Source organism: Triticum urartu, chromosome 6A, assembly GCF_056163025.1.
Source record: "Triticum urartu cultivar PI428250 chromosome 6A, HENAU_Tu73, whole genome shotgun sequence".
NCBI classification, from domain to species: domain Eukaryota; kingdom Viridiplantae; phylum Streptophyta; class Magnoliopsida; order Poales; family Poaceae; genus Triticum; species Triticum urartu.
The window spans coordinates 403,636,797-403,658,452 of record NC_141878.1 but is presented as its reverse complement, the minus strand read 5'-3'; the positions used below and the strand labels follow the sequence as shown (position 1 = coordinate 403,658,452).

General features: G+C 42.8%; 1 protein-coding gene across 1 annotated transcript; it reads left to right on the top strand.

Annotated features, from left to right (window-relative positions):
• The first annotated feature begins 406 nt into the window (after positions 1-406).
• Positions 407-10,110, top strand: LOC125513623 (TRAF-like family protein). Its single transcript, XM_048678785.2, has 10 exons — positions 407-1,782; positions 3,492-3,971; positions 4,060-4,361; positions 5,339-6,070; positions 6,155-6,433; positions 6,690-6,851; positions 6,953-7,882; positions 7,970-8,185; positions 8,496-8,756; positions 9,438-10,110. The coding sequence occupies exons 1-10, from the start codon at positions 501-503 to the stop codon at positions 9,765-9,767; spliced, it is 4,974 nt and encodes a 1,657-aa protein (XP_048534742.2). The 5' UTR covers positions 407-500; the 3' UTR covers positions 9,768-10,110.
• The last annotated feature ends 11,546 nt before the right edge of the window (positions 10,111-21,656 follow it).

The following is a 21,656-nucleotide window of genomic DNA, read 5'->3' as shown; positions in this document are numbered from 1 at the left end:
TCATCCTCCTCTACCCTCCGCGTGCCGGGGGAAACCCTAGGACATGTCCGGGCAGCAGCGTCATCGGCGTCACATTCCTTCCTGGAGTGCTGCCTGGTACGCGGTGGATCGGAGCCTAAGATCGTGGTGGGTAGATTTCGGAGGGCGCAACGGTAGTGGGTCATTCGCGCTTTGTCGAGCTGCCGGTGTTGGCATTGTTTCTTCTTCTTTTTCTTTGGCTTGTTGTGCTGCTCGCCCCAGTGTTTGCTCTGTGATCGGTATTGGTGCTTTGGAATACAAAGCGGGGAAATCTTTTTTGATAAAAAATGATATAAGTATTTTTTTTGAGACAAACGATATAAGAAATGGAAAAGGCTAGAAAACCAACTGGAAGGACACTCCTCCTCCTCACCTCCCCTGCGGCTTCGCTGCGGCCGTGCCTTCGTGAGAGACCAAGGAAACCAAAACCATCGCCCCCAGAAAAAAACATCTCGAGAAAACAAACGAAAAATCCCCAATCCATGAAGCCCACCACTGTGTCGCCTCCCGCGGCGGCGCCGGCCACCGACGATCCCTCGCCATCGCACTCCGACCCCGCCTCGGCCACTTTCTCGGTCGAGCGCCGCGGCGACGCCTCCGCCTCCTGCCGATGGACCCTCCCGGACTTCCCCCGCACCCGCGCCCGCACCTTCTACAGCCGCTACTTCGAGGTCGGCGGCTTCGACTGCCGCCTTCTCCTCTACCCGCGCGGCGACACCCAGTCCCTCCCGGGATACCTATCCCTCTACCTCCAGGTCCTCGACCCCAAAACCCCATCCTCCTCCTCCTCCTCCACCACCACCACCACATCCTCCAAATGGGATTGCTTCCTCAGCTACCGCCTCTCCGTCGTCCACCCCTCCGATAACTCCAAGTCCCTGGCGCGCGATTCCTGGCACCGTTTCTCCTCTAAGAAACGTTCGCACGGCTGGTGCGACTTCGCTCCATCCGCCGCCGCCTCCTTCCTCCTGCCGCCCCACGATTCCCTTGTCATTGCAGCCGACATTTCGGTGCTATCGGAGACCGCCTCCTTCTCCGAGGCCGACGGCCGTTTCACCTGGAAGGTGTTCAACTTCAGCCTGTTCCGGGAGATGATCCGCACACAAAAGATCATGAGCCCCGCATTCTTCCCTGCTGCCGCCGCTGCTGGTGGGAGTGACTGTGGACTCCGGATTAGTGTCTACCAGAGTAATGTATCTGGTGCAGAACATTTATCGGTGTGCCTCGAGGGCAAGGAGCCCGTGGTTCAGGCAACCTCGGCGTCATCTGCGTCAGCATTGGCGGCAACTAGTGCAGGGAGTGGCGTGCCTGATGCTGACCGTGGTTGCTGGTGTCTTTTCCGTGTTTCAATCCTTAATCAGAAGCCTGGGGGGAGCCACATTCATAGGGACTCATATGGGCGGTTTGGAGCAGACAGTGCCAGCCTTGGATGGGGGGATTACCTGAAGATGGATGAGTTTTTGGCTGCCGATGGGGGTTACCTGTTTGATGGGGCTGTGGTGTTTAATGCCTCGGTGCATGTGATCAAGGAGTCTAACTCATTCACTCGTAGCTTACCACCGGTGGCGGGCATTAGTGGTGCTGGGGGTGGACGATCTGGGACTAGAAAGTCGGATGGGCACTTTGGGAAGTTTGTGTGGAGGATCGAAAACTTCACAAGATTGAAGGAGCTGCTCAAGAAGAGGAAGATCACTGGTTTGTGCATCAAGAGCAGACGATTTCAGGTCGGGAATCGCGACTGCCGCCTTATTGTTTATCCACGGGGTAAGTATTTGGAAAAATGCCTTCTCAAGATTCATCTGGTAGTTTCAACATCAACTCTATGAAGTTTGCTGACATATACTGCTAAAAACGTGATGACCAAACCTAGAATTTTTATGCCTATATGATTTGATCAGAACTGTCACTTGCTAAATGGGCTGAAGTTTCTTAACCATTTGCAACATTGAGAATCCACTAGATTTTGACCCGTTCCGAGTTGCAATTTTGCATTCAGTAAATGGAAATTCACCAGAAAATTCATGTTTGTGATTTTATTTAGATAATATAGCTACTAGCTTGTATCACTCAATAGATTCAGTGGTGTGGCTTTGATCACCTTTTTTAGAAATTTGAATCATTGCCTATGAAAGAGGCACAACCCCATTTTGTTCATTTCTTGCAATTATTGTGTCAGTTATCCCTGTTTGATATGGTCTATCACTATTTGCTCTGATTGACAGCCAACCTTGTGAATAACATGCGCTTGGATATTTGTTTTGTTAAATAGCTGTTAGCCTGTTACCTTACCTCTTCCAGAACAATATGCCATGACTCATGGAACACTACTAAATTGATAACAAATCCATCTGATCGCTATCGAAAAATCAACTTCCATGTTATAAAAATATCTAAATAAGGATATACATTTTGGATGATCTGTGCAACTGCAATTTTTTAGCCCATTGTATCCTGCACAGAAGACAAAATGTGTACTAAATTAGTTGTCATTTTAGACCCTCCACACTTGTTTTTCTTTTCACAGCAGATTTGGCGCAAGTGCTTGCATCTGCAGCCTCTTGTTGGTTGACGTGCCTTGTTTTTCGAGAAAACGCAAAAGAGCTTGCGTTTCATTGTATTGAAAAGGGGGGATTAATAGTTACAATCCTCCTAGGAGGCGGTTACAACTCTGGATGGTAGTCAACCAACAAGAGGCTGCAGATATTATAGCATGCTCTTGTTGGTCCACATATTATAGCATGCTCTACATCCATGTTTATTCTTTCATGGTTTTCTCTGAGGTGCCTCAACCAACAAGTAGGTTGCGGGTACAACCACTTGCCGGGAGTAATTATTTCTCATCTTGACCATCCAAGGTCCATGCTTGCATGATGTCCATCCACTTTCTGTAAACCTGTGAAAATTTCAGACTGTTCTACGCACTTCCCCCCAATAGTAGCAACCACAGTGAATTAACTTCAGCTGTTAAATCATGAGTGAGATGAATATATCTTGCCTAGAGGCTACATAATGAAGTTCATTTATTCTATGAGTTGATCATAAAAGAATTATAAGTATATCGAACAGCAGTAATAAAATCATTTGACATTTTGAGTGCAACCTGGGTTTACCGGTGAGTTGTTGTTAAGTTTGGAGTGTTTGTTGGTTCAGCCTCTGCATCACAATTTCTTAAACGACACTGTATACATATGTAGGTAGATTTTGAATTGCCGTTTTTTATTTACATGCCACATATTTCAGTCACCTACTTATTTATCCTTCTGAATGAATTGCCATTTATCTAATTTATCTTCCACATATTTCAGCACCTTACTTATTTATCCTTGTGAACTTATGGTCTCATTGCAATCAAATCACTGCTAGTTTCCTTTCAGTTAGCTATCAGTATTGTTACTTTTTAAATTAGGTAACTGCACTATCAGAATGTACGTACTGACTTCATCAGTTGGTTCTCTTAATGTTGCTACAATCAGGGCAGTCTCAACCACCATGCCACCTCTCAGTGTTTCTGGAAGTGACAGATCCCCGAAATACTACGAGTGAATGGACCTGCTTTGTGAGCCATAGATTGTCTGTTATCAATCAGAAAGGGGAGGAGAAGTCAATCATGAAAGAGTCTCAAAATCGTTACTCTAAGTCAGCAAAGGATTGGGGTTGGCGTGAATTTCTGACATTAACTAGCCTCTTCGACCAGGATGCTGGTTTTCTTGTACAGGACACTGTTGTGTTCTCTGCAGAGGTTCTCATTCTGAAGGAAACTGCAACTATGCAAGAGCTTAGTGACGAAGATTCTGAAATATGCAGTTCAAGTTCTGGATATCAGATTGATACTTTACCAAAACATCCGTCATTTACGTGGAAGGTAGAAAATTTCTTGTCCTTTAAGGAGATTATGGAGACAAGAAAAATTTTCAGTAAATATTTTCAGGCTGGTGGCTGTGAGCTGCGGATAGGTAAACGAAGTTTACTTACTATTCAGTCTTGTACTGTATAGTTTCTTTTGTATTTTCATATTTTGTGCTTACATAACACAACCTGCAGGTGTATATGAGTCATTTGATACAATGTGCATATATCTGGAGAGTGATCAGTCATCTGGGGTTGATCCTGATAAGAACTTTTGGGTACATTATAAGATGGCTATACTCAACCAGAAGAACTCTTTGAAAACCGTGTGCAAAGAATCTTCAATTTGCACAAAAACATGGAACAATTCAGTTCTCCAGTTTATGAAGGTTTCAGACATTCTGGATCCTGAAGCTGGCTTTCTTGTCCGGGACACTATTGTCTTCGTTTGTGAAATCATAGACTGCTGTCCATGGTTTGACTTCTCTGATCTCGAGGTGCGGTTAGGTTTGCTAATCTTTCATTGGGCCTGTCTATTTGTGCTTCTTCTGCTAGGTTCTAGGGCGTTCTCTAAACTGCTTTGGTGTGGCAGGGCATGCAAAAAGGCTGTAGTTGTAATAACCAAAAGTTCAGCTTGAATGTAGTTGTGCAGCATATGTTATATCGTGTATGAAGGTACACAAGGAGAAATAATTAAGAATGAGAAGTCCTAGGGTACTCTTATTTGACCAGGATGTAGGCCACTTCTAATTAGATCTTGATTGCAATATTTAGCATTTAATAAACTGGTCATACCAATCACTGATTAATTTTAAGCCTGGCGAATCTGCAATTTGAGTACTTCAAGGTACTGTTAAACTGTGGAATGCAATACTTAGATTACTCTGCAAATTTTATGAACTTTCGAGACTAGCGCTTTATGATTTAGCAAGTATCGTTACAGACTTGTAATTCATTAGCTGCAAGTACATGCCAACTTTAACAGTACAGCTGACAAATGTTTTTCTTACAAGCACTCCAGTTTGTTGTACATGATAAATTGTAACACTGATCAGATTACTGTTAGAGATAAGTTAGCTCTCATACGTGCATATCTTTTCATCAACTAACCCAAGAACCTTAAGTGGATATTTTGTGTGTAGTCCATTGACGATAACAAGGCTAAACATGCAAAATGTTCTTGATTTTGCTTTTATAAGTCCTAACTATGGTCTATAACAATGTATGTGTCATATCTGGCCATCTTCCATCTTGATGTCCATTTCTATCCAGTATTTTACTCAAGCAATGGGGTATTCTCTCTATATATTTTTAGGTTCAGTTCAGAAATATGCTGTCTGAATTATCAGTGAATGATGAGTACATGACGTTTGCCTCCTTTTTACTTCTAAAAGAAGTTATGGTAGATAGGATAACATTTATCTGTGAGAATTATGGTTTGTATATAGTAATTCCCAATTAACTTATCTGGCAGGTATTTGCCTCAGATGATGACCAGGATGAGTTGTCAACAGATCCTGATGAACTTATCGAGTCTGAAGACAGTGATGACATGAGTGGTGATGAGGAAGATATGTTCCGGAACCTCCTCTCAAGAGCTGGATTTTCACTTACATATGGAGACAACTATACTCAGCCGCAGGTTACCTTGAGAGAGAAAATTTTGACGGATGCTAGTGCGATTGCTGGATTTCTTACTGGCCTGCGTGTTTATCTGGATAACCCAGCAAAAGTGAAGCGCATGCTTCTTCCTGCCAAAGTGTCCACCAAGGGTGGTGGAAAGAAAGATTCCTCAAAGTGTGATTCAAGCTCCACAAGTCTCATAAATTTGTTGATGGGTGTTAGCGTCTTAAAGCAAGCTATAATTGATTTGCTTTTAGATATAATGGTTGAGTGCTGCCAACCTTCAGATGAAAGATCATCATATGGCTCCTCCTCCTCAAGCTCTAAAACTGCTCCTGATTCAAATGGGGCTAGCTCTCCATCAGAGCTCATTGTGGAAGGCGAACAAACAGAATGTGCATGCAGAAATCAGTATGAAACGGCTGAATCTGATACTGTTAATTTTGGGCGTAATCTTGGATTAGAAAATGCAGAGCTAAATGCAAATGAGATGCCTGTCAAGATTCTAGAACAGTCCAGTTGTCCTCCAGAGACACCTGCCATCGATCTGCCAGGGGATGAAAGTTCTGATCAAGCTTCTGGGGTATGATTTGAGGGTCCTATCATATTCATCCTCATTTTCATATTTTATTTTACCAAGTATGCTAACCTGCTGTTTTTTTTTCAGACAAAATGGCCAGACCAGTCAGAGGAACTGTTAGGACTGATTGTTAATTCATTGAAGGCACTAGACTGTGCTGTTCCACATGGATGCCCTGAACCAAGAAAGCGGCCTAAGTCTGTCCAGAAAATTGCACTTGTACTAGAGAAAGCTCCAAAGAAGCTTCAACCTGATTTCATCGCCCTTGTACCAAAGTTGGTTGATGGGTCTGAACACTCACTTGCTTCTTGTGCCCTTTTAGATCATCTTGAAAAGGCAGATGCTGAGCCATCACTGAGGTTACCGGTAAGTTTGGCGCTTTGAACTAATCTTACTTTTTTTGGGTGCCTAATTTCATTTTTGCAAAGAAACATAACAACCATAACTTCTTGGGTGAACAGATGTCTGAATTGCCTGAATATTATGACGCTCATGTCTCTATATTTGTGACCTTAATGTCTCTATATTTGTGAAGATAGCCATCATTCATGATATAGCAGGCTAGTAATATACACAAGTGAGTCTGATATCTACTTTGATTTCTTTTTTCCCATCATGGCAGGTTTTTGGTGCCTTATCCGAGTTAGAATTTGATGCTGATGTCTGGAAACGAGTATCTTTTCATGCACTTGAATTGTTGTCTGATTCAAATGATGAGCCTCTTGTAGCAGCCATTTCATATGTTCTCAAGGCGGCATCACAGTGCCAGCATATTCCTCAAGCTGTATGTTTACCATCGATAAATCTCTTGTTACTTTCTCTATACTTGTATAATCTTTTCATATTACTACTACTAAGTGCACTTACCTTTTTCCCTCCCCAAAGGTTAGAGCTGTTCGATGGAGATTAAAACGTTTGGGTGCTGATGTTCCACCGTGTGTGCTTGAGTTTTTGTCTAAAACGGTGCATAACTGGCCAGATGTAGCTGAAGCATTATTGAAGGATATTGATTCTGAGCCTGAACCTGATAACAGTTGTCTCTCCACGCCTTCTAGTACTTGTAGTAAAGATGGGCTTTCAGCTGAAGGGATGCCTTCTTGGCAAGAGCAAGCTGTACATGGAAGCAATCATCTATCAGATGTTTTTGTACTCATAGAAATGTTATCAGTACCTGGATTATTTGTGGAAGTTGCACGGGTTTTTGAAAGGGCTTTATTGCAAGGGGCCTTTGGGCTGCAGTTAGTAGCCATGGTGTTGGAAAGACGGCATTCTCACAAGTTAAGTTCAAAGTCTGGGGCTGTCGTGTATGATTTACAGAGCAAACAAGTTTTATTAGATGGGCAGTTTGAACCCTCGCCCATCCAAGAAGGTGATTTCACTTCAGTCCTTGCACTTGGTGAGGTATTGTCTCTATCTACCTCAGCGAGGGTCCAAGACTTCGTGCGGATGCTTTATGCCATCATGTTTAAGATCTATGCCGAGGATCATTATAGATGCAGATTTCTGAAGGGCCTTGTTGACCGGGCAACAAATACCTCAGATAACTGCCGAGAAGTTGACATAGATATGGATGTCTTGGTATTTCTTGTTAAGGAGGAGTTTGGAATTGCTAGACCTGTTCTAAACATGATGCGTGAAGCTGCTGAAGTTGCTCAGGCCGATCGTGCTAATCTTTGGCACCAAATATGTGCTACTGAGGATGAGAATATTCGTTTGAGGGAGGAGATGGACATGGAGCAAACTAAATTTACCAATGAAAAAGCTGCATTAGCCCAACGACTAACTGAGTCTGAGGCAACTACAGGACATCTAAGGGTATTTCTTTGTTGTGATTCAGCTGTTGACCTGCCTTTCTTGTTTGTTTCTCAGCTTAACACTTTGTTTATTTTTTAATTGTTGTAGTCTGAACTAAAAGCCGAGAAGGATCGTTATATTCGGGAGAAGAAGGAACTCTCCAGGCAGATGCGGGAGATTGAGAATCAGATGGAATGGGTGCGATCAGAGAAAGACGAGCAAATTGCAAAGCTATCTGCTGATAGGAAGAATCTTCATGATCGTGTTAGTGAAGCAGAGACACAACTATCACAGTTTAAAGCACGGAAACGCGAAGAAATAAAGGTAAGAGTTACTGTCAAAAACATACAATACATATTTTTCCTACAAACACACCCTTTAAGCAGTGCCATAAGTGCTAAGATTTCCTAAAATGCATGCCTTGTTGATTAACTCACACTGGCAAAATGCTAGTAGATTTATTCATAGATTTCAAGGGTGTGTTTCTTATTTCAAGATCATATGAAGCAAGTCATGTTGGTATGTTTTGGTATTACTGTTAACTGTTAGAATTTGCCTTGTGATACCATTGGAAATTTCAGTGAGAAAGACAACATTGATGTTTTACGGTTTGCATCCATCTTGTATGCTGCAGAAAGTAACTACTGAGAAGAATACATTGGCAGAGAGGCTGAAGAATGCTGAAGCTTCAAGGAAACAATTTGATGATGAATTAAAACGACATGCAGCTGAAACACAGGCTCGCGAAGAGATTAGAAAATCACTTGAGGCTGAAGTAAGGAGGCTGACACATGAAGTTGGACAAACCGAGGGAGAAAAGAAAGAAAAAGAAGATCAAATTTCTCGCTGCGAAGCTTACATTGATGGAATGGAGTCAAAATTGCAAGTTTGCCAGGTTCGCGACCTTGCTAGTTTCAAAAATAGATAATTTCATATTCTCCAATGTTCCAGAGATATACTTTTGAGCTAAGCTATGAAATATCATTACAGTGTTCTGGTAGAAAAAAAAATACGCACAATGGAGTTGATTTTCCTATGATACTGTCATAAAAACAAGGTAGACGAGGATAGAATAAGTAACATGTGAAACCATTGTTGGAAAGTAATCATCTTTAAATTTAAATTGTAACCATGCATAGATAAAACTGGGTGGCCCTACTATGATACTGCCATAAAACAAAGTAGGCAAGGGTAGAATAAGTAACACGTAAAGCCATTTTTAAGGTGTAATCGTCTTGGAATTTTGAATTGTATCCATGCATAGATCAAATTGGGAGCTCTACTTTTTCCGGGGTGCCAGTTTACAATGTTTTAAATTATTTATTTTCCGTTTCTGATAAGTTTTACCTATAGTTTGCATGTTTACAAAATTGTTGGGACCCTGATATGTGATATGGACAGATGCAGTAATAACTAGTGAGCCAAACACCAACTAAGGAAGTGTGGCGTGCCGAAGTTAACGCAGCAAACTTAGGGCACCAAACTGAACACCTATATCGTCACTATTTATATATTAGAAATTTTGCATCAAAACATTACTGCATGTTGTATTTACTATTGTATCTTGTTATTGCAGCAATATATTCGTACTCTGGAAACATCACTTCAAGAAGAGATGGCTCGGCATGCCCCACTGTATGGTGTCGGCGTGGAAGCTTTGTCACTGGAGGAGCTTGAGACCCTTGCAAACATCCACGAGCAGAGTTTGAGACAGATCCATACAATCAGGCAAAGGAAAGGCAGCAGCCATCTCTTGAGCGTCCCTGGCTTGTTCCCCTCGTCTTCGATGGCTGTTGGGCCGCCTTCCTCATTGATCCACACGTCCTCCATAGCACCTAATGGCGTGGGTACCCATGGAAACGGGCACATGAACAATGCGGTGGACCGCTGGTTCAATCAAACCTAGCCACGAGATGCAACTGCAAGCGGAAGGCCCGAAGATGTCCATTTTGTGCATTGGTCTGATAGATCCCATTCACCAGCTGCCGAGCAATCTGGCGTGGCAGCCTTTTTTGTTCTTGCCTTTCCGTTTGGCTTCTCGCTTTGTATTCTGGAGTGGTAGTGCTGTCGGCTCGAGATGTCATGGGCGCCCGTCAAGGGGCTCCATGTGGAATAAGCTGTAATAACAAAGAGATCCGATGGAACTATCAGGTGCAAGTGGAAGCTATGGAAATGGTTGATATCACCCATTGCTTGATTATTTTGAAAAGCACTGGGATTCCTGTCTCCCTTCATTTTCGTTTCAAAAAGGTGCAACATCAGTACGTGTTTCATGTTTACATCTATTGTTGTGTTGGGCCTGGTAGATACACATTGGCGCTAGAATTTTCCTTTTGCTGCATTGGGATTTGAGAGAATCATACATACAACAGAGATCAAAGGTGCTGTTTTTTAGGGGATTTTGTCTTCTTAATTGAATGGAACTTTAGAGCATCCAAACCACTTAGGGCTAATTCTTGTGTTTGATTCTCTCAGAATCTTTGACCCCTTTCCAACTTCTCTCAAAATCTTTAACCCTCATTTTGTTTTTGACAATCCTGCCTATTTAGACCCTATAACCAGCTAGAATTGTCAAACGACGAGGGTTGAAAATTCTGGGAGAAGCTGGGGTCTAACTAGTTAGGATTGTCAAATGAATGAGGGTTGAAGATTCTGGGAGAAGCTGGGTCTAACTAGCTAGGATTGTCAGACGAACAAGGGTTGAAGATTCTGGGCAAAGTTGGGAGGGATTCAATTTGGGTCTAACTAGTTAGGATTGTCAGACGAACAAGAGTTGAAGATTCTGGGCGAAGTTGGGAGGGATTCAATTATGGGAGTCGAGCAAAAGAACTTGCCCTTATTGGGGCTATACAATAACACTTTTTTAGTTATTGGGATGAATGCTCTAGCAGATCCTCAATAAACTGACCTCACTAACTAATACTCTCTCCATCCTAAAATAAATGTCTCAACCTTAGTACAGTTTTATACAGAAGTTAGTATAAAGTTGAGACATTTATTTTGGGACAGAGGGAGTATGACATATAAGACCCACTTATCATTCAACCAGCAATGGTGGTCTGGCGGGCAGACTAAGGCATAGCCTAGTGGTGGAAAGGGGCTGATGTCTTCCCACCCACCCTGGTTTAAGGCATGGTACTTGCAATTTAGGTTTGTTGCACCAATTATACTGTAGGGGGTTCTCTTACAGTCTTTCTGTCAAAAAAAAATGGTGGTCTGGCGGTTTGTGGCAGCGCACTGACATGGCAGTATTGGGTGAATCGGAAGACTTGCCAGTTTTTCTTGCCCAACTCCCTTTAGTAAACCAAAATTATTGAGGAAAGTGGAGCTGCTGAAGATGCTCAGTAAGAGCATTTACAACAGTGATGAGCTAATTCGGCCCCTTCAATGCCCGTGGACGCGTCCGGGGGCACTGACCAGACACGCCTCATATTTCATTCTTTATATCTGCATATCTCATATCCGGCACCCTATATCCATACTATACTTGCAACGTGAGCTACTTTACGTGATCAAACAATGGGCAACAAAATCGGGTGCAAACGGACAACAAAATCGGGTGCAAACGGACTACAAAATCAGCTCTAAATAGACATTAAATGAGCTTGACATCATCCAAAAGATCATCTGAGTCCGTCGCCGGACAAGTTCTTAAACACCAACAACTAAAAATGATATAAACATAAGAGGGGTGCGGGATCACCACTTCCGCATCGAACCTTTGCCCTTCCGGTCGTCGGTACAGTTGTAGGCGTCCGCGGCTGGTGGAGGATCTAGGTCGTCGTCCTTGGAGGTGGAGCTGTCGTCATCAGAGGAGGAGGAGGAGGATAGGACGATCAACCCCTTCGTCCGGCGGACGACCTTGTCTTGCTACCGCTTCAGCTTGGCGAGCCGAGCTGCCTCCGCCGTTGCCTTCTTCGCCTCCTGCTCCGACTGCTCTACAGTTAGCCGGAGGACCGTTGCGTTCTTCCACCGAAGGCGGTGAGCGTCCGTCTCCGCCGTCGTGAGCGACCAACGGCAGACCCATGCGAGGAGGCATCCCGCAGCGACGACGCACAGACCGAGACCGCTCCGCCGCTTCCCTCTTCCTTGCCCGTTGCCTCTCGCGGCAGGCGGCACGCGCCTTCGATTCCGGAGTGCGCATGCAAGCCGCCCGCGCAGGGACTAGCACCTACCATTACCCGCGTGGAGGAGCGGCCGGCGAGGTGAAAGTGCGTTATATCGACTAGAGGAGGGTGAATAGGCGATTTTTATGAATTCTTCACTAAGGAATTTGCTGGTAAGGAAATTCCTGAGAGATGAGGAAATAAAAGGGTTGAGGAATTGGAACCAGTTAGCTCGGTGAAGATAATGAGTTGGTAGACCAGTTCCAACTGCTGTGACAGTTGTACGTCTGGTTAGGGCGGCTAGGTATTTAAACCTAAGGACACACAGTCCCGGACACCCAGCCCTGAACACGCAGCTCAGGAAACTTAGTCCTCACCGTATTCCCCTTGAGCTAAGGTCACACAGACCTCGCCCAATCACTCGTGGTAAGTCTTCAGGTGACTTCCAAACCTTCACAGACTCGGTCACTTGGCGATCCACAATTTCCTCTTGAATGCTCTAAACCATGACGCCTAACCGTCTGTAAGATGCACAGTCTTCAAAGGTAACAAGCGTCAGATCCACGCAGGATCAATCCCTTCAGTGATGCTCAATCACTTTGGGTTTGTAGGTGTTTGGGTTTGGGTTTTCCTCACTTGATTATTTTCACTCAAAGTCCTCGGAGGATGGGATGCTCTCAAATGACAAGTGTCAGTTTCTCTCGGAGCAACCAACCAGCTAGTGATTGTAGGGGGCGGCTATTTATAGCCTAGGGAGTAGCCCGACATGATAAGACATAAATGCCCTTCAATGATATGACCGTTAGGTGGGTAGATATTTTGGGATAGCTGGCGCATAGCACAACAACGGTTGGAATTTTGAGTATCAAATTCCTCAGGGCTATCATGTTCCTCACTATGTCTGCAATCCGCACTGGCGAATTCCTAACTCCTCAGTCAGAACAAATTCCTCAGAGACCAGAAGAACTTCGTCTCTGTCACTGAAGAAATTTGACTGAACTGTATGAGATTTCCAATGGCTTCACTCGAAGGGATTGGTAGATGTAGGATTTGAGTTGAGCATCACTTGGAAATTTTTCCTTAGTATTTCCTCGACCCCCTTTAACAGTACGATGTTTCCTATGACTCAAGAAAGAGAAAAAGAAACTTCGAAAACAAAAGTCTTCACGCTTCATGTTCCTCGAATGAATACAAAGTCTTCAGGATCACACCAATTTCTTCACTTTCAAAGTCTTCAGAAAGTCTTCAGAAATCCAGAGTCTTCAGTCGAAGAACTTCATAGGGGTCGACTTTATCTGTAAATATCAAACTCCTCATAGACTTATAGACCTGTGTACACTCACAAACACATCAGTCCCTTAACCTATAAGTCTTCAATACACCAAAATCACTAAGGGGCACTCGATGCACTTACAATCTCCCCCTTTTTGGTGATTGATGACAATATAGGTTAAGTTTTCAACGGGGATAAACATATGATGTGTAAATACTGATATTGAGGAATTTGATTGCAAGATATAGAAGAACCCCCCCTGAAGGTGTGCATAGTGAGGAATTAGCTTTTGAAGCAATGCACACTTTGAAGAGTAGGATCATGGAGACCCCCCCTATATCTTGTAATCCATACACACATTAATATGAAGAATTTGAAATGCATGATGAAATATGGTGACTGATGTAATTGAGCATGTGTGCATTAACATATATGAGGAATAAGCATGCAGAAGAACACATCAAAAGTATCAGACCACCATCGGGTTTAAGTTTACAACTCGATGCAACAAAGTCTTCAAAAGAACAAGAGTTGTAACTTAGAAAAAAACGCCCATATAGATAGACCCGCTTGAAGACTAACTCAAATTTCTCCCCCTTTGTCATCGACTGACCAAGATCGAAAATGATGACTAACGCCCCTGAAGAATATCAAGTTGATGGAGGAGCGCGCGCGTTGTTGGGGTCGTTTGTTGTTGTAGGGCCTACCGCAGTGTCATCCAAGTCTTCATGCTCATCGGTTTCGCGTGATGAAGAATATGAGCTGGCCACCAAGGAAGGAACTTTAGTCTTCTCGAATTTCTTCGCCGGTGGCGGCTGAGACCATTCAAAGTCCTGCTTGAAACCCATTTGCTTCAGATTATCTTCACCATACAGATGTGACAAAACAGCCCAAGTGCGACCGCAGACTTCATGGAGGTAGTAATGGTTCTTCTTCACTGCATTGTGTGTAGCAGTCATGTTGTGAAGAATTGAACCAAACTGATGCTTAACCCATTTGTGGTTTCGATCCACCTTCTGGAGAAGACTAAGAAGAAGCTCACGGTCAGTCATCACCCTGGGAGCTGTGACTTGAGGATTTGGCTTTGATACATTAGCGGCAGAATCATGAGTAGCAGAATCATCATTGGTGGAGTAAGATGCAGCTTTGCGAAACTGATCATCCAATGGACGAATGCCTTCATCAATAATTGCAGTAGCCTTGCACTTTTCATCAGATGAGGAAAATGTCCTCTTGAGGACTTCTATTCGGGGCAGGTAACTGACATGATTCTGAAAATCAACCTTGTAGTTGACTGAAGACCTAGTTCTGAGGAATCTCATAATCCAGGGAGCGTAAGGCTTCAAACTCAAACGGAGAGAGGGCAACATTTGCCAGAGTCCTCATGAAGAAATCATGGTAGTTGATAGGAATGCCATGTATGATATTGAATAGCAGATTCCTCATGATGCCAACAACTTCTTCATCATTTGAATCGTGGCCTTTGATGAAGGAAATATTCCCTAGAGGCAATAATAAAGTTATTATTTATTTCCTTATTTCATGATAAATGTTTATTATTCATGCTAGAATTGTATTAACCGGAAACATGATACATGTATGAATACATAGACAAACATAGTGTCACTAGTATGCCTCTACTTGACTAGCTCGTTGGTCAAAGATGGTTATGTTTCCTAACCATAGACATGAGTTGTCATTTGATTAACGGGATCAAATCATTAGGAGAATGATGTGATTGACTTGACCCATTCCGTTAGCTTAGCACTTGATCGTTTAGTTTGTTGCTATTGCTTTCTTCATGACTTATACATGTTCCTATGACTATGAGATTATGCAACTCCCGTTTACCGAAGGAACACTTTATGTGCTACCAAACGTCACAACATAACTAGGTGATTATAAAGGTGCTCTACATGTGTCTCCAAAGGTTCTTGTTGGGTTGGCGTATTTCGAGATTAGGATTTGTCACTCCGATTGTCGGAGAGGTATCTCTGGGCCCACTCGGTAATGCACATCACTATAAACCTTGCAAGCATTGTAACTAATGAGTTAGTTGCGGGATGATGTATTATGGAACAAGTAAAGAGACTTGCCGTTAACGAGATTGAACTAGGTATTGAGATACCGACGATCGAATCTCGGGCAAATAACATACCGATGACAAAGGGAACAAACGTATGTTGTTATGCGGTTTGACCGATAAAGATCTTCGTAGAATATGTAGGAGCCAATATGGGCATCCAGGTTCCGCTATTGGTTATTGACCAGAGAAGTGTCTCGGTCATGTCTACATAGTTCTCGAACCCGTAGGGTCCGCACGCTTAATGTTCGTTGATGATATAGTATTATATGAGTTATGTATGTTGGTGACCGAATGTTGTTCGGAGTCCCGGATGAGATCACGGACATGACGAGGAGCTTCGGAATGGTCCGGAGGTAAAGATTCATATATTGGATGATATGGTTAGGCCAAGGGGTCAGGCCCACGGGGCTATAAGTCGGTGCAAAAGGAGTTTTGCGGAGGCCAGGGGGCCAAACGCCGGAGACCCTGGCGTCTGGCCCTGGGCCAGATGCCGAGGCCCATGGCGTCTGGGCCAGACACCAAGGATTGTGGCATTTGGTCCTGGAGTCCGAGTGGGACTCTTGCCTTTCGGGCAAAACCGACTTTGAGGAGGCTTTTGCTCCAAGTTTTGACCCCAGGGTTCAATATATAAATAGAGGGGCAGGGCTAGCACCAAAGACACATCAAGAAACACCAAGCCGTGTGCCGGCAACCCCGTCCCCTCTAGTTTATCCTCCGTCATAGTTTTCGTAGTGCTTAGGCAAAGCCCTGCGGATATTGTTCTTCACCAACACCGTCACCACGCCGTCGTGCTGCCAGAACTCATCTACTACTTCGCCCCTCTTGCTGGATCGAGAAGGCGAGGACGTCACTGAGCCGAACATGTGCAGAACTCGGAGGTCCCGTGCTTTCGGTACTTGGATCGGTCGGATCGTGAAGACGTACGACTACATCAACCGCGTTGATATAACGCTTTCGTGAACGGTCTACGAGGGTACGTAGACAACACTCTCTCCTCTCGTTGCTATGCATCACCATGATCCTGCGTGTGCGTAGGATTTTTTTGAAATCACTACGTTCCCCAACAGTGGCATACGAGCCTGGGATTATGCATTGATGTAATATGCACGAGTAGAACACAAGTGAGTTGTGGGGGATATATGTCATACTGCTTACCAGCATGTCACACTTTGGTTCGGCGGTATTGTTGGATGAAGCAACCCGGACCGACATTACGCGTACGCTTACGCGAGACTTGGTTTTACCACCGTGCTATGCACACAGGTGACTAGCGGGTGTCAGTTTCTCCAACTTTAGTTGAACCGAGTGTGGCTACGCCCGGTCCTTGAGAAGGTTAAAACAACAGTAACTTGACAAACTATTGTTGTGGTTTTGATGCGTAGGTAAGAACGGTTCTTGCTCAGCCCGTAGCAGCCACATAAAACTTGCAACAACAAAGTAGAGGACGTCTAACTTGTTTTTGTAGGGCATGTTGTGATGTGATATGGTCAAGGCATGATGCTAAATTTTATTGTATGAGATGATCATGTTTTGTAACCATGTTATCGGCAACTGGCATGATCCATATGGTTGTCGCTTTATTGTATGCAATGCAAATGCCCTGTAATGCTTTACTTTATCACTAAGCGGTAGCGATAGTCGTAGAAGCATAAGTTGGCGAGACGACAACGATGCTACGATGGAGATCAAGGTGTCGCGCCGGTGGCGATGGTGATCATGACGATGCTTCGGAGATGGAGATCACAAGCACAAGAAGATGATGGCCATATCATATCACATATATTGATTGCATGTGATGTTTATCTTTTATGCATCTTATCTTGCTTTGATTGACGGTAGCATTATAAGATGATCTCTCACTAAATTATCAAGATATATGTGTTCTCCCTGAGTATGCACCGTTGTGAAAGTTCTTGGTGCTGAGACACCACGTGATGATCGGGTGTGATAGGCTCTACGTTCAAATACAACGGGTGCAAAACAGTTGCACACGCGGAATACTCAGGTTAAACTTGACGAGCCTAGCATATAACAGATATGGCCTCGGAACACTGAGACCGAAAGGTCGAGCGTGAATCATACAGTAGATATGATCAACATAGTGATGTTCACCATTGAAACTACTCCATCTCACGTGATGATCATACATGGTTTAGTTGATATGGATCACGTGATCACTTAGAGGATTAAGAGGGATGTCCATCTAAGTGGGAGTTCTTAAGTAATATGATTAATTGAACTTAAATTTATCATGAACTTAGTCCTGGTAGTATTAGCATATCTATGTTGTAGATCAATAGCTCACATTTAGCTCCCCTATTTTATTTTTAATATGTTCCTAGAGAAAACTAAGTTGAAAGATGTTAGTAGCAATGATGCGGATTGGATCCGTGATCCGAGGTTTATCCTCATTGCTGCACAGAAGAATTATGTCCCTGATGCACCGCTAGGTGACAAACCTATTGCGGGAGCAGATGCAGATGTTATGAACGTTTGGCTAGCTCAATATGATGACTACTTGATAGTTTAGTGCACCATGCTTAAACGGCTTAGAATCGGGACTTCAAAGACATTTTGAACGTCATGGACCATATGAGATGTTCCAAGAGTTGAAGTTAATATTTCAAGCAAATACCCGAGTTGAGAGATATGAAGTCTCCAACAAGTTCTATAGCTAAAAGATGGAGGAGAATAACTCAAGCAGTGAGCATGTGCTTAGATTGTCTGGGTACTACAATCGCTTGAATCAAGTGGGAGTTAATCTTCCAGATAAAATAGTGATTGACAGAATTCTCTACTCACCATCACCAAGTTAGTAGAACTTCGTGATGAACTATAATATGCAAGGGATAACGGAAATGATTCCCAAACTCTTCGTGATGCTGAAATCGACGAAGGTAGAAATCAAGAAAAGCATCAAGTGTTGATGGTAAACAAAACCACTAGTTTCAAGTAAAGGGACAAAGGGAAGAAAGGGGAACTTCAAGAAGAATGGCAAGCAAGTTGCTGCTCAAGTGAAAAAACCCAAGTCTGGACCTAAGCCTGAATGCTACTTCTACTTCAAAGGAACTGGTCACTGGAAGCGGAACTACCCCAAGTAATTGGCGGATAAGAAGGATGGCAAAGTGAACATAGGTATATTTGATATACATGTTATTGATGTGTACTTTACTAGTGTTTATAGCAACCCCTCAGTATTTGATACTAGTTCAGTTGCTAAGAATAGTAACTCGAAACGGGAGTTGCAGAATGAACAAAGACTAGTTAAGGGTGAAGTGACGATGTGTATTGGAAATGGTTCCAAGATTGATATGATCATCATCGCACACCCCCTATACTTTCGGGATTAGTGTTAAACCTAAACTAAATGTTATTTAGTGTTTGCGTTGAGCATGAATATGATTGGATCATGTTTATTGCAATACGGTTATTCATGTAAGTTAGAGAATAATTGTTGTTCTGTTTACATGAATAAAACCTTCTATGGTCGTACACGCAATGAAAATGGTTTGTTGGATCTCGATTGTGGTGATACACATTTTCATAATATTGAAGCCAAAAGATGCAAAGTTAATAATGATAGTGCAACTTATTTGTGGCACTGCCGTTTAGGTCATATTGGTGTAAAGCGCATGAAGAAAATCCATGCTGATGGGCTTTTGGAATCACTTGATTATGAATCAGTTGATGCTTGCGAACCATGCCTCATGGTCAAGATGACTAAGACTCCGTTCTCTGAAACAATGGAGCGAGCAACAGCTTTGTTGGAAATCATACAAACTGATGTATGTGGTCCGATGAATATTGAGGCTCACGGCAGGTATCATTATTTTCTGATCTTCACAGATGATTTGAGCAGATATGAGTATATCTACTTGAAGAAACATAAGTCTAAAACATTTGAAAAGTTTAAAGAATTTTAGAGTGAAGTGGAAAATCATCGTAACAAGAAAATAAAAGTTTCTACGATATGATTGCAGAAGTAAAATATTTGAGTTACGAGTTTGGCCTTCAGTTAAAACAATGTGAAATAGTTTCACTACTCACGCCACCTGGAACACCACAGTGTAATGGTGTGTCCGAACGTCGTAACCGTACTTTATTCGATATAGTGCAATCTATGATGTCTCTTACCGATTTACCACTATCGTTTTGGGGTTATGCATTAGAGACAGCTGCATTCACATTAAAAAGGGCACCATCTAAATCCGTTGAGACGACATTGTATGAACTGTGGTTTAGCAAGAAACCTAAGCTGTCATTTCTTAACGTTTGGGGTTGCGATGCTTGTGTGAAAAAGTTTCAACCTGATAAGCTCAGACCCAAATCGGAGAAGTGCGTCTTCATAGGATACCCAAAAGAAAATGTTGGGTACACCTTCTATCACATATCCGAAGGCAAGATATTCATTGCTGAGACTGGATCCTTTCTAGAGAAGGAGTTTCTCTCGAAATAAGTGAGTGGGAGGAAAGTATAACTTGATGAGGTAACTGTACCTGCTCCCTTATTGGGAAGTAGTTCATCACAGAAATCTGTTCCTATGACTACTACACCAATTAGTGAGGAAGCTAATGATGATGATCATGTAACTTCAGATCAAGTTACTACCGAACCTCGTAGGTAAACCAGAGTGAGATCCGGACCAAAGTGGTACGATAATCCTGTTCTGGAGGTCATGTTACTTGACCATGACGAACCTACGAACTATGAGGAAGCGATGATGAGCCCAGATTCCACGAAATGGCTTGAGGCCATGAAATCTGAGATGAGATCCATGTATGAGAACAAAGTATGGACTTTGATGGACTTGCCCACTGATTGGCGAGCCATTGAGATTAAATGGATCTTCAAGAGGAAGACGGACGCTGATAGTAGTGTTACTATCTACAAAGCTAGACTTGTCGCAAAAAGGTTTTCGACAAGTTCAAGGTGTTGCTACGATGAGAGTTTCTCACTCGTATCTATGCTTAAGTCTGTCCGAATCATGTTAGTAAATTGCCACATTTTATGAAATCTAGCAAATGGATGTCAAAACTACATTCCTTAATGGATTTCTTAAAGAAGAGCTGTATATGATGCAACCAGGAGGTTTTGTCGATCCTAAAGGTGCTAACAAAATGTGTAAGCTCCAACGATCCATCTATGGACTGGTGCAAGCATCTCGGAGTTGGAATATACACTTTGATGAGTTGATCAAAGCATATAGTTTTATACAGACTTGCGGTGAAACCTGTATTTACAAGAAAGTGAGTGGGAACACTACAACATTTCTGATAAGATATGTGAATGACATATTGTTTATCGAAAATAATGTAGAATTTTTTGGAAAGCATAAAGGAGTATTTGAAAGGAGTTTTTCAAAGGAAGACCTTGGTGAAGCTGCTTACATATTGAGCATCAAGATCTATAGAGATAGATCAAGACGCTTGATAAGTTTTTTCAATGAGTACATACCTTGACAAGATTTTGAAGTAGTTCAAAATGGAACAGTCAAAGAAAGAGTTCTTGCCTGTGTTAAGAGATGTGTGAAATTGGGTAAGACTCAAAGCCTGACCACGACAGAAGATAGAGAGAGAATGAAAGTCATTCCCTATGCCTCAGCCATAGGTTCTATAAAGTATGCCATGCTGTGTACCAGATCTATTGTATACCCTACAATGAGTTTGGCAAGGGAGTACAATAGTGATCTAGGAGTAGATCACTGGACATCGCTCAAAATTATCCTTAGTGGAATAAGGATATGTTTCTCGATTATGGAGGTGACAAAAGGTTCGTCGTAAAGGGTTACGTCAATGCAAATTTTGACACTGATCCAGATGACCCTAAGTCTCAATCTGGATACATTTCCAAAATGGGAGCAATTAGCTAGAGTAGCTCCGTGCAGAGCATTGTTGACATAGAAATTTGCAAAATACATACGGATCTGAATGTGGCAGACCCGTAGACTAAACTTCTCTCACAAGCAAAACATGATCGCACCTTAGTACTCTTTGGGTGTTAATCACATAGCGATGTGAACTAGATTATTGACTCTAGTAAACCCTTTGGGTGTTGGTCACATGATGATGTGAACTATGGGTGTTAATCACATGGTGATGTGAACCGTTGGTGTTAAATCACATGGCAATGTGAACTAGATTATTGACTCTAGTGCAAGTGGGAGACTGAAGGAAATATGCCCTAGAGGCAATAATAAAGTTATTATTTATTTCCTTATTTCATGATAAATGTTTATTATTCATGCTAGAATTGTATTAACCGGAAACATGATACATGTATGAATACATAGACAAACATAGTGTCACTAGTATGCCTCTACTTGACTAGCTC

Bases quoted from the DNA above. Each gene is read 5' to 3' on its own strand.
- LOC125513623 (XM_048678785.2), top strand. From the start codon at position 501: ATGAAGCCCACCACTGTGTCGCCTCCCGCGGCGGCGCCGGCCACCGAC. The intron at 8,186-8,495 runs GTAAGAGTTACT...TGTATGCTGCAG, and splicing joins GGAAACGCGAAGAAATAAAG to AAAGTAACTACTGAGAAGAA. The intron at 8,757-9,437 runs GTTCGCGACCTT...TTGTTATTGCAG, and splicing joins CAAAATTGCAAGTTTGCCAG to CAATATATTCGTACTCTGGA.